Genomic DNA, 14,580 nt, shown 5'->3' with positions numbered 1-14,580 from the left:
GCAGGAGGACATTTCAATGCTTACCTCCACGCTCATCTATCTCACAAATGTGTGGATTTCTTTTTTCTTATGCCTTGATCACGTCCTGCAGCTTCTTGCCCACCAGGCGCTCAAACACATCTTGGTAGCGCTCCGAAGTGGCAGCCAGAATGTCCTCCGGCACTGTGACGTTAGGCTTACCCTTGAGGCCGTTCTCGGTCAGGTAGTTTCTCAGGAATTGTTTGCTGTTCCATGTGTTAGTATGCCTCATCACTTCGTCACTGGAGTGACTATTCTGCCATCTAGATTCGTAGAGAAATAAACAGTAGGAAATACTCACTCGAAGCTTTCCTGGTCACGGCCGGGCTCGTACTTGTCCTTGGGCCAGTATCGAGAGCTGTCGGGAGTAAGACACTCATCAGCCAGGATAATATCGCCCGTCTCGGGGTCGAGCGCAAACTCGAACTTGGTGTCAGCGAGGATGATACCGCGCTCGGCTGCGTACTCCTGGCCAGCCTTGAAAATCTGCACTGCGAGCTCGGCAATGCGGTCGGCAATCTTCTCACCCTTGCCGCCGGGGTATTGCTTGATCAAATATTCCTTGGCCTGCTGAGGCGAGATGTTCTCGTCGTGCTGGCCTAGCGGTGCCTTGGTGCTCGGCGTGTAGATGGGACCATCAGGGATAGCATCGCATTCCCGTAGACCGGCTGAAGAATAGAGTCAGTTCCTTGTCTGTTTTACAGTCCGTCGAATACCTCGTGGGGAACTCCTCTCTCCGTCCAGGCGGTACGAGAACCATGTCAAACAGAAGTGTGGATCCATAGGAAGTCCGTAGCACACAAGGGGACACATGAGAAATATTATTGTGCTTACCAGGTAGCTTGATACCGTGAACAGTTTGGGACTTCTGGTACTCCTTGAAGGCAGAACCGGTCACGTAGCCGCGAACAATTGCCTCAATCTGAACGACCTCGAGCTTGCGGACGACCATGCTCCGGTCCTTTATCTCAGCAGCCTCCTCGGGAGTGAGCGATGTTGGCACATCAGTGGTGATGAAATGCGTCTTCAAGCCAGGAACTCTTTCCTATTTCCATCATCTTGGTCAGTAGCATAATGGCTGGGAGGGTATGAAGAATGTCATTGATGGCAATTGAGAAAAGACTAAACCCGCCAGGAATTTGTAGTTGGGAAAGGAAATAAGAAGATGTGATATAACGATGAGATCTTACAGTTAGTACGCTGAACCAGTGCTTGGTTATTTGCTATATTGACACATCAGCAAGAGTGGCCTGGGGAAAAAAATAAAAAAAATTGTGTCAAGCAGGCTATAGCATACCGTCAGGATAGCGCCCTTGTAAGGCACGGCATTGTTCATCACGACATCGTAGGCAGAAATACGGTCGGTGGTGACGAAAAGAAGCGTGTTCTCGTCGACATCGTACAGGTTTCTGGGAAGCAACCAAACTTTAGTATCTTCTCTCAAATTTTTTCCCTTTCCCAATCGCGAATGAGGTCTATGGCGTTGCCATGCGGCCACCCCTGTAGAGCTTTTGAAGGCTCATCATATTACCTACCTGACTTTACCCTCGGCGCGCTTGGGCAATGACGTCAGATTAATCGTTGAGAGACCCTGGGGAGCCATATTTTTTTTTTACGCCTCCTGTCTCGAGTGAACGAAATTCTGGCAATCGATCGCGAAGCTCAAGCCGTGAATATCTTAACTAGCAATTCTTTGCATTGTTATGAGCGAGCGCTGTGAGCAAATGCATATTGAAGCATTTTAGGCCGAGGAAGAAAGTAAAAGCGTTATCCGATAGGTACCCGACTTAGGACGGCTGGGGCCCAGATGACTCAGTCACAACATTTGAAAGCCCCATGATGGGGTTGAGGCGCCTGGGGCAATAGAGGTATGCAGCCTACCACATTCAACACTATGCAAATAGGTATTTATGGATGAGAAAAACAGTTAAGTTTTGAATTGAGGAGAGGAGAGACACATGTATGGCGTGCCTCTGGATGCATGGGAAATCACAAAAGGGCGGGTTTTCACCCACAGGTGTCAAACTATCATAGGGGCGGACGAAGAAGGTGAAGACCGGGAGTCCAGCGACTGAGGCTCTGTCAAACGAGGAAATTGCATGTGCCTCACCACGGAACTCGTCGGTGACTGGCTGTATGCAATTTACTGCAATATGTGGGATGGTGGGAGGAGGGAGCCTAGTTTTGCTTCCCAGCGCCCAGTACCTACCTCCGCATGTACCGGAACGTAAGCCGATCATGTAGATGCACTGTGAGTCGCCCATTCTCGGGGTCTTGTCTGATTGTTCACCGTCTTCTTCTCTGCCTTGGGCCCAGCCTGGCTAAAAACCCCCTCCAAGTTTCCTGCCTAAACCCACCAAGGCCAGTTTCTATACACAAAAAATGTCCGTGCACTGTCAGCCACAGCCTTGCCACGCCAGATTCAGACGTGAGCCACTCAAAAAGCTAATCCACATCAAAATCAAAATACATTTAATTCACGACTTCTTAACCAAATAAAATGGGGGAAATGAGCAGAAGCTCAAGGGGCAGTTGAGCTCTTTATAATCTAGTATACGGTATTTGTGTTATGTGTAGAAATATACGTCTTTGGGAAGGGTTTTAGAAGAAACTTGGAGTGTTTTTTTTTTTTTTTAGCCGGGCTGCTTGGGCCAAAGTGCATGTTTAGGTGTTTTAGGGACATTTGACTCAGGTTCCCCAAGACCGTTGACATATCGAGGGCACAGTAGAAGTGAATAGAAAAGAAAATAAAAGACAGGGGGGTTAAAAGAAAAGAAGAAGAAAAAAATTGTCGTTGTCCATCTCTCTCCCTCCCCGCAGCCGCTTTTAGGTCCGAAATTGTCGCGGTCCAATCCGGCCAGAGACCTAAGAGAAAACTGACTGGCACCTAAGGTGAGCAAAATCAAAAGTCAACAGAGGCCCGCCCGCTAAGAGTAATCGAAAGCTGCCCCTCCAGCAACGAGAACAAGGCCTTTCCACTTTCAGACCAAAACCAGGGCTCGATCAACGACCATCATCTTCTTCTTCTTGAGCCCTTCACTTTTCCCCCATCTGCCACGAACAGATTCTTCTTCGTCACTCTTGTCCACGATCCTTTTCCACGGCGCTCCTTTGGAATCGGCAGGCACGACGGTATTGTTTGTCAATCACCAACTAGATACATACCTCTCTGGAGCCCTGCGCCCATCACCCAGTTTTGAGAGGAACGGACCGCATCCATCTCTGCCAACTTACCCCACGCTGGAGAGAGGATACCACTTTGACATAATTTGAGCCACCCGCAGCGGCTGCAACCAAGAAAAAAAGTCAACAAACATGGCTGAAAACGGGGATATCAACACCATCCTCAGGAACTCGCTGTCGCCTGGTACGTCTACTCCTATGCAGCGCTGCTGCTGCCCCGGCACGAGTCCTCCCTTTGCTTCCCCCCAGATGGCCTAGAGATATTGCTGCATTTTCCGCTGACTCCTCTTCTCCTCCGACAGACAGCGCTACGCGAACTGCTGCCGAGCAACAGCTCTCTCAGGCCTCTGAGAACAACTTTGTAAGTCTTTTCCCCCCCTCCAAGATCCATTATCACAAACTACCCCCCTCCCAACTTACACCTTTGCTAACGTCTCTCTTCTCCTCAACAGCCCCTATACCTAGCTACTCTCGTCCAGGCGCTAGCCGACGAGAGCGCCGAGGGCCAAATTCGAGTTGCGGCAGGTCTCGCCCTCAAGAACGCCTTTAGCGCTCGCGAGTTCTCCAGACAACAGGAACTACAAGCAAAATGGCTTCAGCAGACGGATGCCGAAACCAAGACGCGCGTCAAGTCTCTGGCTTTGACAACCCTATCCTCGACTAACTCACAAGCTGGCCAGGCTGCTGCCCAGGTCATCGCCTCCGTTGCTACAATCGAACTTCCCCGAAACGAGTGGCCCGATCTTTTAGGCACTTTGGTCCAGAATGTCAGCAGCGGAGCACCACACCAGAAGCAGGCATCGCTGACCTGTATCGGTTACGTCTGCGAAAGCCAGGATCCCGAGCTGCGCTCTGCGCTTATTAGCCACTCCAATGCCATTCTCACGGCCGTCGTCCAGGGCGCCCGCAAGGAGGAGACCAACAATGAGGTCCGCTTGTCGGCCATCTCTGCCCTCGGTGACTCGCTGGAGTTTGTTGGCAACAACTTCAAGCACGAGGGAGAGCGCAACTACATTATGCAGGTCGTCTGCGAGGCTACCCAAGCCGACGACTCGCGGATACAGCAGGGCGCTTTTGGCTGTCTTAACAGGATCATGGGCCTCTACTACGAGAATATGCGTTTCTACATGGAGAAGGCCCTCTTTGGTCTGACTATTCTGGGAATGAAGAATGACGACGAGGATGTTGCCAAGCTCGCCGTTGAGTTCTGGAGTACTGTTTGCGAGGAGGAAATTAACATCGAGGAAGACAACGCGCAGGTCGAGAGTTCGGATCAGATGCGACCTTTCTACAACTTTGCAAGAGTTGCGACCAACGAGGTCGTTCCGACACTGCTTCTCCTGTTGACCAAGCAGGATGAGGATGCGACGGATGACGAGTACAACCTGTCTCGAGCCGCCTACCAGAGTCTTCAGCTGTATGCTCAGGCTGTTGGTGCCAACATCATCCCCCCAGTCATCCAGTTTGTCGAGGCAAACCTGCGTCACGACGATTGGCACTTCCGCGAGGCTGCAGTCGCTGCCTTTGGTGCCATCATGGAGGGTCCCGAGGAGAAGGTTCTTGAGCCCATTGTCAAGCAGGCTCTGCCTGTCCTCATCACCATGATGGAGGACAGCAACACCATGGTCAAGGATTCCACTGCTTACGCTCTTGGTCGCATTACTGAGGCCTGTTCCGAGGCTATTGACCCCAATACTCACCTTGATCCTCTCATCCGAGCCCTCTTTGCCGGTGTCAACGATCCTAAGATGGCAAGCTCTTGCTGCTGGGCTTTGATGAACCTGGCCGAGCGTTTCTCTGGCGATCTGGACGCTTCTGCAAACCCCATCACTCCTCACTTTAACGCCAGCGTATCCAACCTGCTCGATGTAACAGCCAGACCCGAGGCCGAGACTACCGTGCGCACTACTGCCTACGAGGTCCTCAGTGCGTTCGTCCTGCATGCCGCTACTGACAGCTTCCCGGCTATTGCATCTCTTTCCGATGTCATTATCAAGCGTCTTGAGGAGACGATCCCCCTGCAGAGCCAGGTTGTCAGCATTGAGGACAAGATCGCTCTGGAAGAGATGAAGACTAGTTTGAACACTGTCTTGCAATCCATTATCCAGCGTTTGGACAAGGAGATTGCTCCCCAGGGCGATCGCATCATGCAGGTCTCCCTCCAGATCCTTAGCAACACATCTGGCAAGTCGACTGTTCCGGAGGCTATCTTTGCCACCATCAGTGGCCTGGCCAACGCCATGGAAGAGGACTTTGCCAAGTACATGGATGCTTTCACCCCTTTCCTGTACAATGCTTTGGGCAATGCCGACGAGCCCAGTCTGTGCGCGATGGCTATTGGCCTCGTGAGTGACATTACCCGCTCCTTGAACGAGCGCAGCCAGCCTTACTGTGACAACTTCATGAACTACCTACTCAACAACCTCCGAGTACGTATTATCTGCCTATTTTTGTGATATCTTTTGAACAGAGTTGACTGACCAAATGTATAGAGCCCCGCTCTGGGCAATCAGTTCAAGCCAGCCATCCTGCAATGCTTTGGTGATATCGCCAACGCCATTGGTGGTCATTTCGAGACATATCTCTCTGTCGTCGCTCAGGTGCTGCAGCAGGCTGCAACTGTGACTGCCAGCCCTGACGGCAGCTATGAGATGTACGACTACGTCATCTCTCTTAGAGAAGGTATCATGGACGCCTGGGGCGGCATCATTGGCGCCATGAAGATGAGCAACAAGAGTACGCACATTATTCCATCCAATAATACTTTGGCTCAATTGCTAACTTTTCCTCCAGCCCAAGCTCTTCAGCCTTATGTGCAATCCATTTTCCAACTTCTCAACATCATCTCTCAGGACATGAACCGTAGTGAGGCCCTGATGCGATCTGCTATGGGTGTTATTGGGTACGTATTCCCGGCTACGGGCTGTTTTCTCTATATACATAGCTAACCACTGCCATTTTGTAGTGATATTGCCGACGCTTACCCCGGTGGTGAACTGGTCGAGGCTTTCCGTTCGGATTGGTTGACTGCTATGATCAAGGAGACCAAGACCAACCGCGAATTCCAGCCACGCACAATTGATACTGCTCGATGGGCTCGGGAGCAGGTTAAGCGCCAGCTTGGTGGTCAGCAAGCCGTCATGGCACAGCCTTGAGAAGGTGATTCGCGATGACGGGTGTGACACCTACAGAACCTGTTTCATGGAATTCCATTGGTCTCATCCGTCATGGCCTCCCTCAAGACACGCCTCAACTCCGAGCGCAGTCAAGACAGCCAAGCCGATTACTACATCAAGGCTTCGCGAATCACAAGGCAATGACGCTCGGCACTACCTATCAATTACCTTTCTACGCCCTCCCCATCGTCCATCGCTCATCTGAATGAGACATGTGTATATAAATCCATTCCCCTGCCTTAATGCAATACCCCTTTTGACCCCCCATACCCCAAGACACTACACGGCATACACCTACACTTGATTTCACCCCACCATGTATCCCCTTCCTTTGCTGCGGAGTTTCGGTCGCGGCAGAGCAGCCGATAAGATTTACGTCTACCAGGTTTAGAGAAGAACATATCATGTACGCCCATTGCTCGAGCAAAAGAGGCCACGAAGTCATGTAATCGGGATGAGGATGAGTAGTGGATGAAGATGAAAGAAGTAGACAATGCCCAGGGCTTGCTCAAGTGAGCGCCCTTGCGACCCCCCCTAACCCACGTCATTTGTCATTGCTGGGCGTTGGAAGATGAAGCGGATGAAAAGCACCGCGCGTTTCGGGCTGCCAAATATGCCGTCTACGCTGTGGCTCGCTTCCTAAGGATGGTGTTGCAGCAAGAATCATTGTTTAGATACAGTCTGAGCCACATACTTGGTCTGACGGAGAAACTGTGCTTATAGTGCAGTGCTACCGCGCTTAAACAATAAAATCCTTCCTGCCCACCTTGTATTGTTCGTAAACGGAGAGCATATGTGTTATTCGCAATCCTTGTGAGCGAGAATATTACCGGCAAAGCGTACGAAAGATGCGGATCTCTATCACCATGGGCAGTATCCTTTTGAAGAGGTATTTCGCATGATAGTGATTCGCACCAGGAGAGTCTATATCATTTGCAGCCAGCAAGCATACTCTAGAATACCAAGATTTTGACCTAGTCTATTGGTGAGTGGTATTCAGGGGCATCCTGGATACTCTGTGGTCTTCTACACTGACCATGTAGTGCTGACCAGGCTTGTTACTCGGTCAGCAGCGGAGGAGGAATTGACTTAGCAAGGTAGGTATTTATACGGAGCATTTGCATGCCAAATGGAGGCGTTCCTGTTAAATCAAGCGTCATTTACAATAAGACAGTAATTTTGAAGCAAGTAATTTTGGAATCAGGGATGGCGGAGGTGATTCACAGGCTTCAGGCTACCGATAACAAAAGTCTATGGGTAATATTCATTGATGGGCTGGTATATACATTTGTGTTGAGTCTACTATGTCGTTGGCCGTCACCAAGCTTTTCCTTCCCTTTACTTGTCTACTGCTTTCTACCGGGTATTCTAGGGATTTATCTGAAACATGAGGAAATGTATATACATAGAGGCAGAGATTTGGGTCTGCTCAAAGTGTGAAAGGAATTACCGAGCCATCACATATTCACAATCGCCGCCGCCGCCGCCGCTCCAAAGGCACCCATAAGGGCTGCCACCGTAGGCATGGCCGCGTGCTGGCCGGCGGCCTGGGCCACGGTGACGGGCACAATGGTGGTTGTGGGCGAGACGGCAGAGGTAAAGGGGGCCTCTCTGACGGCACTGGCACCCGCGAAATCCGCAACGGGCGTGGCTCTCGAGGCGTCTGGAACTAGTGTGGTGGCGTGAGGGTTGAGAACACTGGCAAGAAATTATTATTATTAGCTCTCTACTGGACTTTTTACAACGCCAAACCCAAGAGTTACGGGGAAGGTAAGAGGAGAGAGAGAGAGAGACTTACTTATTAATAACATGGACGACACCATTCTGGGTCAAGACGTCGGCCAGGGCAATCTTGGCATTATTGACATACAACTGCCCATTAACCTCCCTCACAGCCAATGTGCCGCCCTCGAGCGTGTTGAGCGCCACGGTTTTGCCGCCGGCGGCGCGGACGCGCTGGAGGAGCTCGGTGCTGTGGACGGCGCCCGCCGTGACGATATGGTAGCCCAGGACATCGGAGAGGAGATCGGGCCCGGCGGCCTCGACCACGTTGCCGACCTGGACAAAGGCGGCATTGGACGGGGCAAAAATGGTGGCGTCGCGCAGGGCGTCGACGCCGCTCGTCAGGTTGGACTTTGCCAGGGCGCCGGCCAGCGAGGTCAGGCCCACGTCCAGGGCCGTGACCGAAGTCACCTCGGGCACGGCGAGCACGCTGTCGACAATGTGCAAAACGCCGCCGTCAAAAAAGAGGTCGGCTTGCGTCACCCGCGACGCCTGCTTGAAGCCCGAAATGACGAGAGCGTCGGCGTTGGACTTGATTAGCTCGACCCTTTGGGACTTTATTGCCCCTGCCGGAGTCGAGACGGGGAGCTGGAGGGCTGTCGACGCAAACAGGGGCGTCGTGGAGAACATGGATGACGAGACGACACCCTGTACCACGTGGTACTCGAGCAGGTCGGTGAGAAACGTCGTGTTCTTCACCATGGTGGCCAGCTCGGGCATGGCCGCCATGGCCTTTTGGAACGCGGCATTGCTCGGCGCGATGACGGTTATGTTTCTTGCCGTGGAGAGAGCATTAGTGAGCTCAGGGACAGTTCCCAATAAGGCTATGCAAATATCGTATCAGTAAATGTCCTTATTTTGGCGTAATATTGGAGTTCATGTCACTCACATGTGAGTGTACTGAGCTCGTTACTGTTGGCGGATAGGATATTAGTGATGGGCTCAGCAGCCACAACGACTACGAAAGCAGGTATTAGGCTTCGAAGATACATGTTGAAGAAAAATAAAAGCCGACCGAGCAGCGTTGTAATTATTAGTAGTACTATAAAATATGGGAGACTCGCTCAACGAACCCGAGCCCCCAGAGAGAAGGCAAGGAGGCATGGGGGGGACTGTCAAGCTTTATATATCTACATGTGGTCATGACGCTTTGCAGGAAATCAACAGACCTGCCAAGCGTTGACAAGCCGTCGGCTGTTCACGAGCCGGGGATCGTGGAGGCGGTCCGAGGGTGTTGACAGCTTGTGGTCGTTCTCCTGGCGTTCGGTCGTTATATCCGAGAGCTGTCTACGACTATGGTGTAGCCAATCGCAATGATTCCAACAATGTTCACGGGCCTCTGGGTGTTTGTCGGCTGCAAGTGGTGCGAGATCTTTTGTTTACAACTAACAAATGGCCAATAGCAAGTTGGGATGGAACCGAAACAAGAGCTTCAAACACGTAGGCATGAGAACCCCCCGGCGTTTTGATCGTGCACAGAAGATCCTTCGGGTAGATCTCAGCGGAGGAGAAAACTTGGCTTGATGCATCAACTTTGCACCGTTATTGACCGTTATGTGAGCGGCTGTCCGGCATCTCTGAGGTTATCGTGATCTATGTAGTTCAGTAGCAGATTACAAGTCCCAAAACAGTCAAGGCGTTGTTGAATGGTGCTCGGACAAAGGAAGGAAAATAGGCCAAAGAAGAGTTTCATTTCTTAGTTTGAATTAATTCACAGTAAATCTTGCCAACGCTTAGCAAATCTGATCACCACGATGAATCTGATTTGCGAGAAGAAGTAAAAGACCATAGCAGCAGTTTCGAATCCCCCATATCTCGGAAACAAAAAGCTTAATACAAGACAAGACAATTCCTGAATGGGAAGTTGGTGATCGACGCCAGGGACCCCACCAAGGAATCAAAAGCAGCCAATCACAACTCTTTTGGAGCTGCAAGTTGCTTTCCCCCTCCTCACGACCGGGCCATTACCACGTTTTTGGGTTAGAGTGCAGTTGCGGCTCTGCATTGTTCCAACGTCTCGAGAAGCTCTTCACAATGGCCTCGACACTTCTTTCAAGCCCGTCATCCTCTGGCCATGATGGCTGGGGGGTATCTGTGGTCGTCCTTGACTAGTGCCGAACGACCTGGACCTGCTTGCTTCGCGATGACCACGCCCTCTCTGATACGCTCGATGGCTTTGTCTGATATGCCAGGACAAATGGTATGTCACATAGAGCAAAAAGGGACCAGTTGATTAATTTTACGAGTTTCTTTTTGCTTTTGATGATATGCTAATTATCTATAGATAGCTCAGAACCACATCGTGATGTACGCAAAACGCGCGCCTTTTATGCAATTCGAATATGTTTGAACACCGTAACGCCGTCGCCGACCGAACCGACTTGAGTATCTTTCAACAAACAAAAACAGACCTCCATCCCAATCATGATTGATAGTCGATGCCTCCCAGGAATAAACGCCGATCTTGACCCTTGATGCTCTTTTTCTCTATATGCCCGCGCGACTCTCTATGCCGAGGCCTCGACCGGCGCCTCTGACTTTTGCTCCAGCTCGACCTTCTCGAGAGCTGCCGTCAGCTCCTCCTGACCCTTGCGTGCCTCGAGCTGCTCCTTGCGTGCCTGCTCCTCAAGGAAGAGGGCGTAGCGAGACTTCTTGTTGTGGATGCCGCACTCGGTCTTAGCCTGACCCTTCCAGCGGCCGGCACGCTCGTCCTCGCCCTCGGCGACGGGGCTGGTCGAGTGCCAGTCGCCCACCGACTTGTAGCCCTTGTCGAGAAGGATATTGTAAGGGACCTGGTGCTCGTCGATGTAGGCCTTGACCTGCTTAAACGACCAGTCGACCAGGGGGTTGATCTTGACGATGCCCGTCTCCTCCTCCACCTCGAGGACGGGGATCTTGTCGCGCTGTCCGCCTTGCGACCGGCGGCGTCCCGTGAGGACGGCGGCAACGTGGAGGTCGGCGTAGGCGCGCTGCTGAGGCTCGACCTTGGCAATGTAGTCGTACAGCTCGGATGCGACCTCGTACAGCTTCTCGCCGTATTGCTCCTCAAACTCGGCAGTGGTGTTGGTGCCATTGGGCTTGAAGGTGTGGACCTTGACGTTGTACTTGTCCTTGACGCGCTCGACCAGGTCGAGGGTCTCCTGGAAGTGGTACAGAGTGTCGAGGAAGACCAGGTCAATAGCGGGGCCTTGGGGGTCCTCGGCCTGGATCTTGGCCAGCATGTCAATGGTGACAAGTCCGCTCAGGCCAAAGGCGGTGGTCTGGTACAGGTTGGGGAAGATGAGTCTGACGAGGCGGAGGCGCTCCAGGGGCGACAGCCTCTCGAGCTGCTCATTGAGGAAGTTGAGGTGAGGCGGGGTCATGGTGACCAAGGGCAGCTCACCCGTCGAACCGGCGACCGACGATGCGGCCGAGCCGTAGCCTGACTCGACCTCGTTGGCTGGTTGCGCCTTGGCGTCGACTGGTCTCACTTGCGGCGACGATGTGTAGGACGACATGTTTGTGGACTCCATTGTGTTATTGTGTTGTTGTAGGAGTTGAGGGGTGGTTGTCAAGTTGAGGATTGCCCCGCGCGAGAGGTCTTGTAGTTGAGGAGAGGCGGGCGTCTGTGATCTGTGCTTGGCGGAGTCCACTACTGCTTCAGGTGTTTGCGAGTTCTGACAAGTCAGGGTATGTTGAATAGTGATGACGTTTGTGCCGGGGGAGGTATAGGTATGGAAGAAGAAGAAGACTTGTGACTGAGGAAGAATAATCCGGGGAAAGGTTTAGAAGAGGGAGTGGTTGTGATTAAGAGAGGCCGGACTGGTGGCTTTCGGATGGGTAAGGTCGAGGTACATCTACTAACTAGGCAGGGCGGTATGATAATAGCCCTGGACATGCACATGGGCTTGTAGTAGTAGTAGTAGTAGTAGTAGGGTAGGGGATGGGGAAGAAGTGCTATGTAATTCCTCCGTATCCTCATTCGGCCCTCCTTGCTTTGTAAGTGGACTGTCCAGTTCTTCGGAAGGGGGAGGGGGTGGAAAGAAGAAAAATTTAAGGCTTTGGCTTGATTACGTGCTTTTCCATCAGCGTATTTTTACCAGAAAGGTATAGAATAAAACCTGCATAAATTCGACCGTTTCTTGGTCCTTTTCTCTATTTCTCTCTCTCTTGCTTACCGAGCAAGGGCGTGAGTTTGTACCTCTACCTTTTTGCGGGCACGGCAATACGGAATCGAAAGTCCATGTTCCAGGCGACAAGAGTCTGCGATTTGCGGTCCAGCCTCCGTCTGTTGGCTATGGGACAAAGAGAAATGATGCTCCTCTGAGACTTAGAGGCAATCACGACATCCGCGCTAAGCTATTCGCGATCTGACGGACTCTTCTCATTGGCCAGTGGCTGAGAAATTCTTTCTTAGATCTGAGCCGCCCCGAGTACCGAACCTTGGGCATTCCATGACGGCTTCCGCATAACCTGAGCTGGAGGCAGGGGTTATATGCATTCACTCGTCAATGATCAATCATCAAATACATGGTACCTTTCTATTCAATTTGTCTTGTCAGTATTCACTGGATGAAGAAATACAAATATTACCCCATCGTTATCTTTGTATGCGCGGCCTTGTATTTTTTGGCCCGAGTAATACTTGTACCACCTGCGTTATGCTGTGTACGTGGTTGACGGTCAGACGTTTTCCCTAGGTCTCAGATTATCTTGTTGAAGATCCATACAAAGTAAAGTATTAGATGGAGTTTTGCCTCTCGAAAAAAAAATAGATCCACTTTAAACGTCTCTCTCTGTAAATCGCACACTTGTTCCCGCCAACCTAAAAGACTCGAAGCCAGAAGAGCGCTGCCTAGATCGCCCTAGTCCCTCATGAATCGGCTTTTACATGTATGCCCAAAGCTCCTGTGAACAACGGCATGATGTCAGAAAGCGTAAAAGCAACAGATAATGTATAGATACTAGAAGAAAACATATACGGGCTTTGCCTCGGAGTTTACACCATATACGCAGGTTGGGCGGGTTTAGGGGACAACGTGTCGCCAGGGAATGTTCGCATGTACTAGGCAACACGCACGAGACGTTTCTTAACTGCAAGGCATCTTTAGCCCAGGGAGATAGATATGCCAGCCAAGCTACTCCCTGATGTCTCCATCGTGATAGTAACCGGAGCCAAGGCGATGGGGCCCTTTTGAAAGATAGACTCCCGCGGTGCGCGGTACCGAAGCGGCGGGGCGTCCTTATTCCAAAGACTCCATAGCAACACAATTGGGTTCTGAGTATCATAATCAAGATCAATTTTGTTTATGCTGCTGCATTGGTTGAATCTTGATTGATGGTTGACACTCAGGTCTATGATTAAAAGAGCTGGCAAGGCAAAAGGCAGACAGACATACGGACTTCCCATGAAATTGCCGTTTTAGAGTTCACCGCTTGTAATCAGCCATGCCACTCGACTACAGATCAAGGTGGTAGTGCTACTGTTATGTGATGTGTTTCTGGAAACATGCTCCAGACATCATCCATGAAAGACTGTATTACTGGTATTTTAGACTCTATGATGCCTTTCACGTCCACTCTGTCGCCATTGCAGGCCAAGCCCCTGATTAACGCCTCGTGATCACTTACCTGCTCTTGCCGAGATTTTAGGTCGTTGTGGTCTCCTTGGCCATGATCACTCAGCAATGGGCTTAGCAAGTTTCGCTTCGTTATCTTTTCAAATGTCCTCCTGCTCGATATATTTGATGTATAATCAGAATCAAACACACGAACCCCGTCAGCATTCGATTAATAAAACGTTGCATTACTTGTCCATATGCAGAATCCGCCGAATTCAGCATCCGGCGGTCATAAAGTTGTCCACGACTCCACGCACACCCCTCCCAGGTCACTGGTAGTTGCAGAGGGGCCCCAAAGAAAGCAGAAGAAAAAAATCACGTCTTTGACAGGGACGATTGCGTGATTGACACTAAAATCCCGTAAGGCTCCATTTATTGTCCCATTCGAACGGTTTTGCGCAACGCAGAAACCGGGTCCCGGTTTTTATCGAGTGTGGTGTCCGTGGTGCTGCTGAAAAATAGTGGTTGAGCGCTGAAAAGAAAACCACCAACAGAGGCCAGCCGGTGCCTGCAGGGTGAGCCGCAGACCGACAGCCAGGGTTTCCCGCCTCCGATATCCACTTCAGCCGCACCCCGATACCCTGGTTTCTGGGGACGAGTTGCCGACGACCAGACGACTGACGACCTCTCCCACAGGAGACTCCAATATGAAATAGTCCAAATTACATTTCGCAATTCACTGCAGATAATACGTGCTGCTCAAGGACACACAATCCAAACCACCTTCCAAATTCCACTGATAATACCCCTACAAATATATTATTATATCATATGTGGGATAATTGTGCACAATTAAAATGTTTGCATAATTTAGTGACGCT

At 51.1% G+C, this 14,580-nt stretch overlaps 4 protein-coding genes across 4 annotated transcripts; 1 reads left to right on the top strand and 3 right to left on the bottom strand.

The window, feature by feature from the left end:
* Positions 1 to 67: 67 nt before the first annotated feature.
* PFICI_02932 (Phosphoribosylaminoimidazole-succinocarboxamide synthase) lies at positions 68 to 1,621 on the bottom strand (the record flags this gene model as incomplete). The annotated part of the gene is made up of 6 exons (XM_007831513.1): positions 68 to 224; positions 320 to 686; positions 853 to 1,063; positions 1,209 to 1,241; positions 1,316 to 1,427; positions 1,554 to 1,621. 6 exons carry the CDS (start codon positions 1,619 to 1,621, stop codon positions 68 to 70), a joined length of 948 nt encoding a protein of 315 aa, XP_007829704.1.
* A 1,712-nt stretch (positions 1,622 to 3,333) lies between these two features.
* On the top strand, positions 3,334 to 6,356 carry PFICI_02931 (uncharacterized protein; the record flags this gene model as incomplete). Its single annotated transcript, XM_007831512.1, has 6 exons — positions 3,334 to 3,385; positions 3,504 to 3,562; positions 3,654 to 5,630; positions 5,694 to 5,937; positions 5,995 to 6,103; positions 6,167 to 6,356. The coding sequence occupies 6 exons, from the start codon at positions 3,334 to 3,336 to the stop codon at positions 6,354 to 6,356; spliced, it is 2,631 nt and encodes an 876-aa protein (XP_007829703.1).
* Positions 6,357 to 7,834: 1,478 nt separating this feature from the next.
* PFICI_02930 (uncharacterized protein) lies at positions 7,835 to 9,151 on the bottom strand (the record flags this gene model as incomplete). Its single annotated transcript, XM_007831511.1, has 3 exons — positions 7,835 to 8,075; positions 8,176 to 8,983; positions 9,049 to 9,151. 3 exons carry the CDS (start codon positions 9,149 to 9,151, stop codon positions 7,835 to 7,837), a joined length of 1,152 nt encoding a protein of 383 aa, XP_007829702.1.
* Positions 9,152 to 10,666: 1,515 nt separating this feature from the next.
* On the bottom strand, positions 10,667 to 11,671 carry PFICI_02929 (Phosphoadenosine phosphosulfate reductase; the record flags this gene model as incomplete). Its single annotated transcript, XM_007831510.1, has 1 exon — positions 10,667 to 11,671. The coding sequence occupies one exon, from the start codon at positions 11,669 to 11,671 to the stop codon at positions 10,667 to 10,669; it is 1,005 nt and encodes a 334-aa protein (XP_007829701.1).
* Positions 11,672 to 14,580: the final 2,909 nt, after the last annotated feature.

Source organism: Pestalotiopsis fici, assembly GCF_000516985.1.
Source record: "Pestalotiopsis fici W106-1 unplaced genomic scaffold PFICI_Scf_2, whole genome shotgun sequence".
Classification (NCBI taxonomy): Eukaryota; Fungi; Ascomycota; class Sordariomycetes; order Amphisphaeriales; family Sporocadaceae; genus Pestalotiopsis; species Pestalotiopsis fici.
The sequence above is the reverse complement of the archived record's forward strand: the minus strand, read 5'-3'. Positions and strand labels throughout refer to the sequence as shown.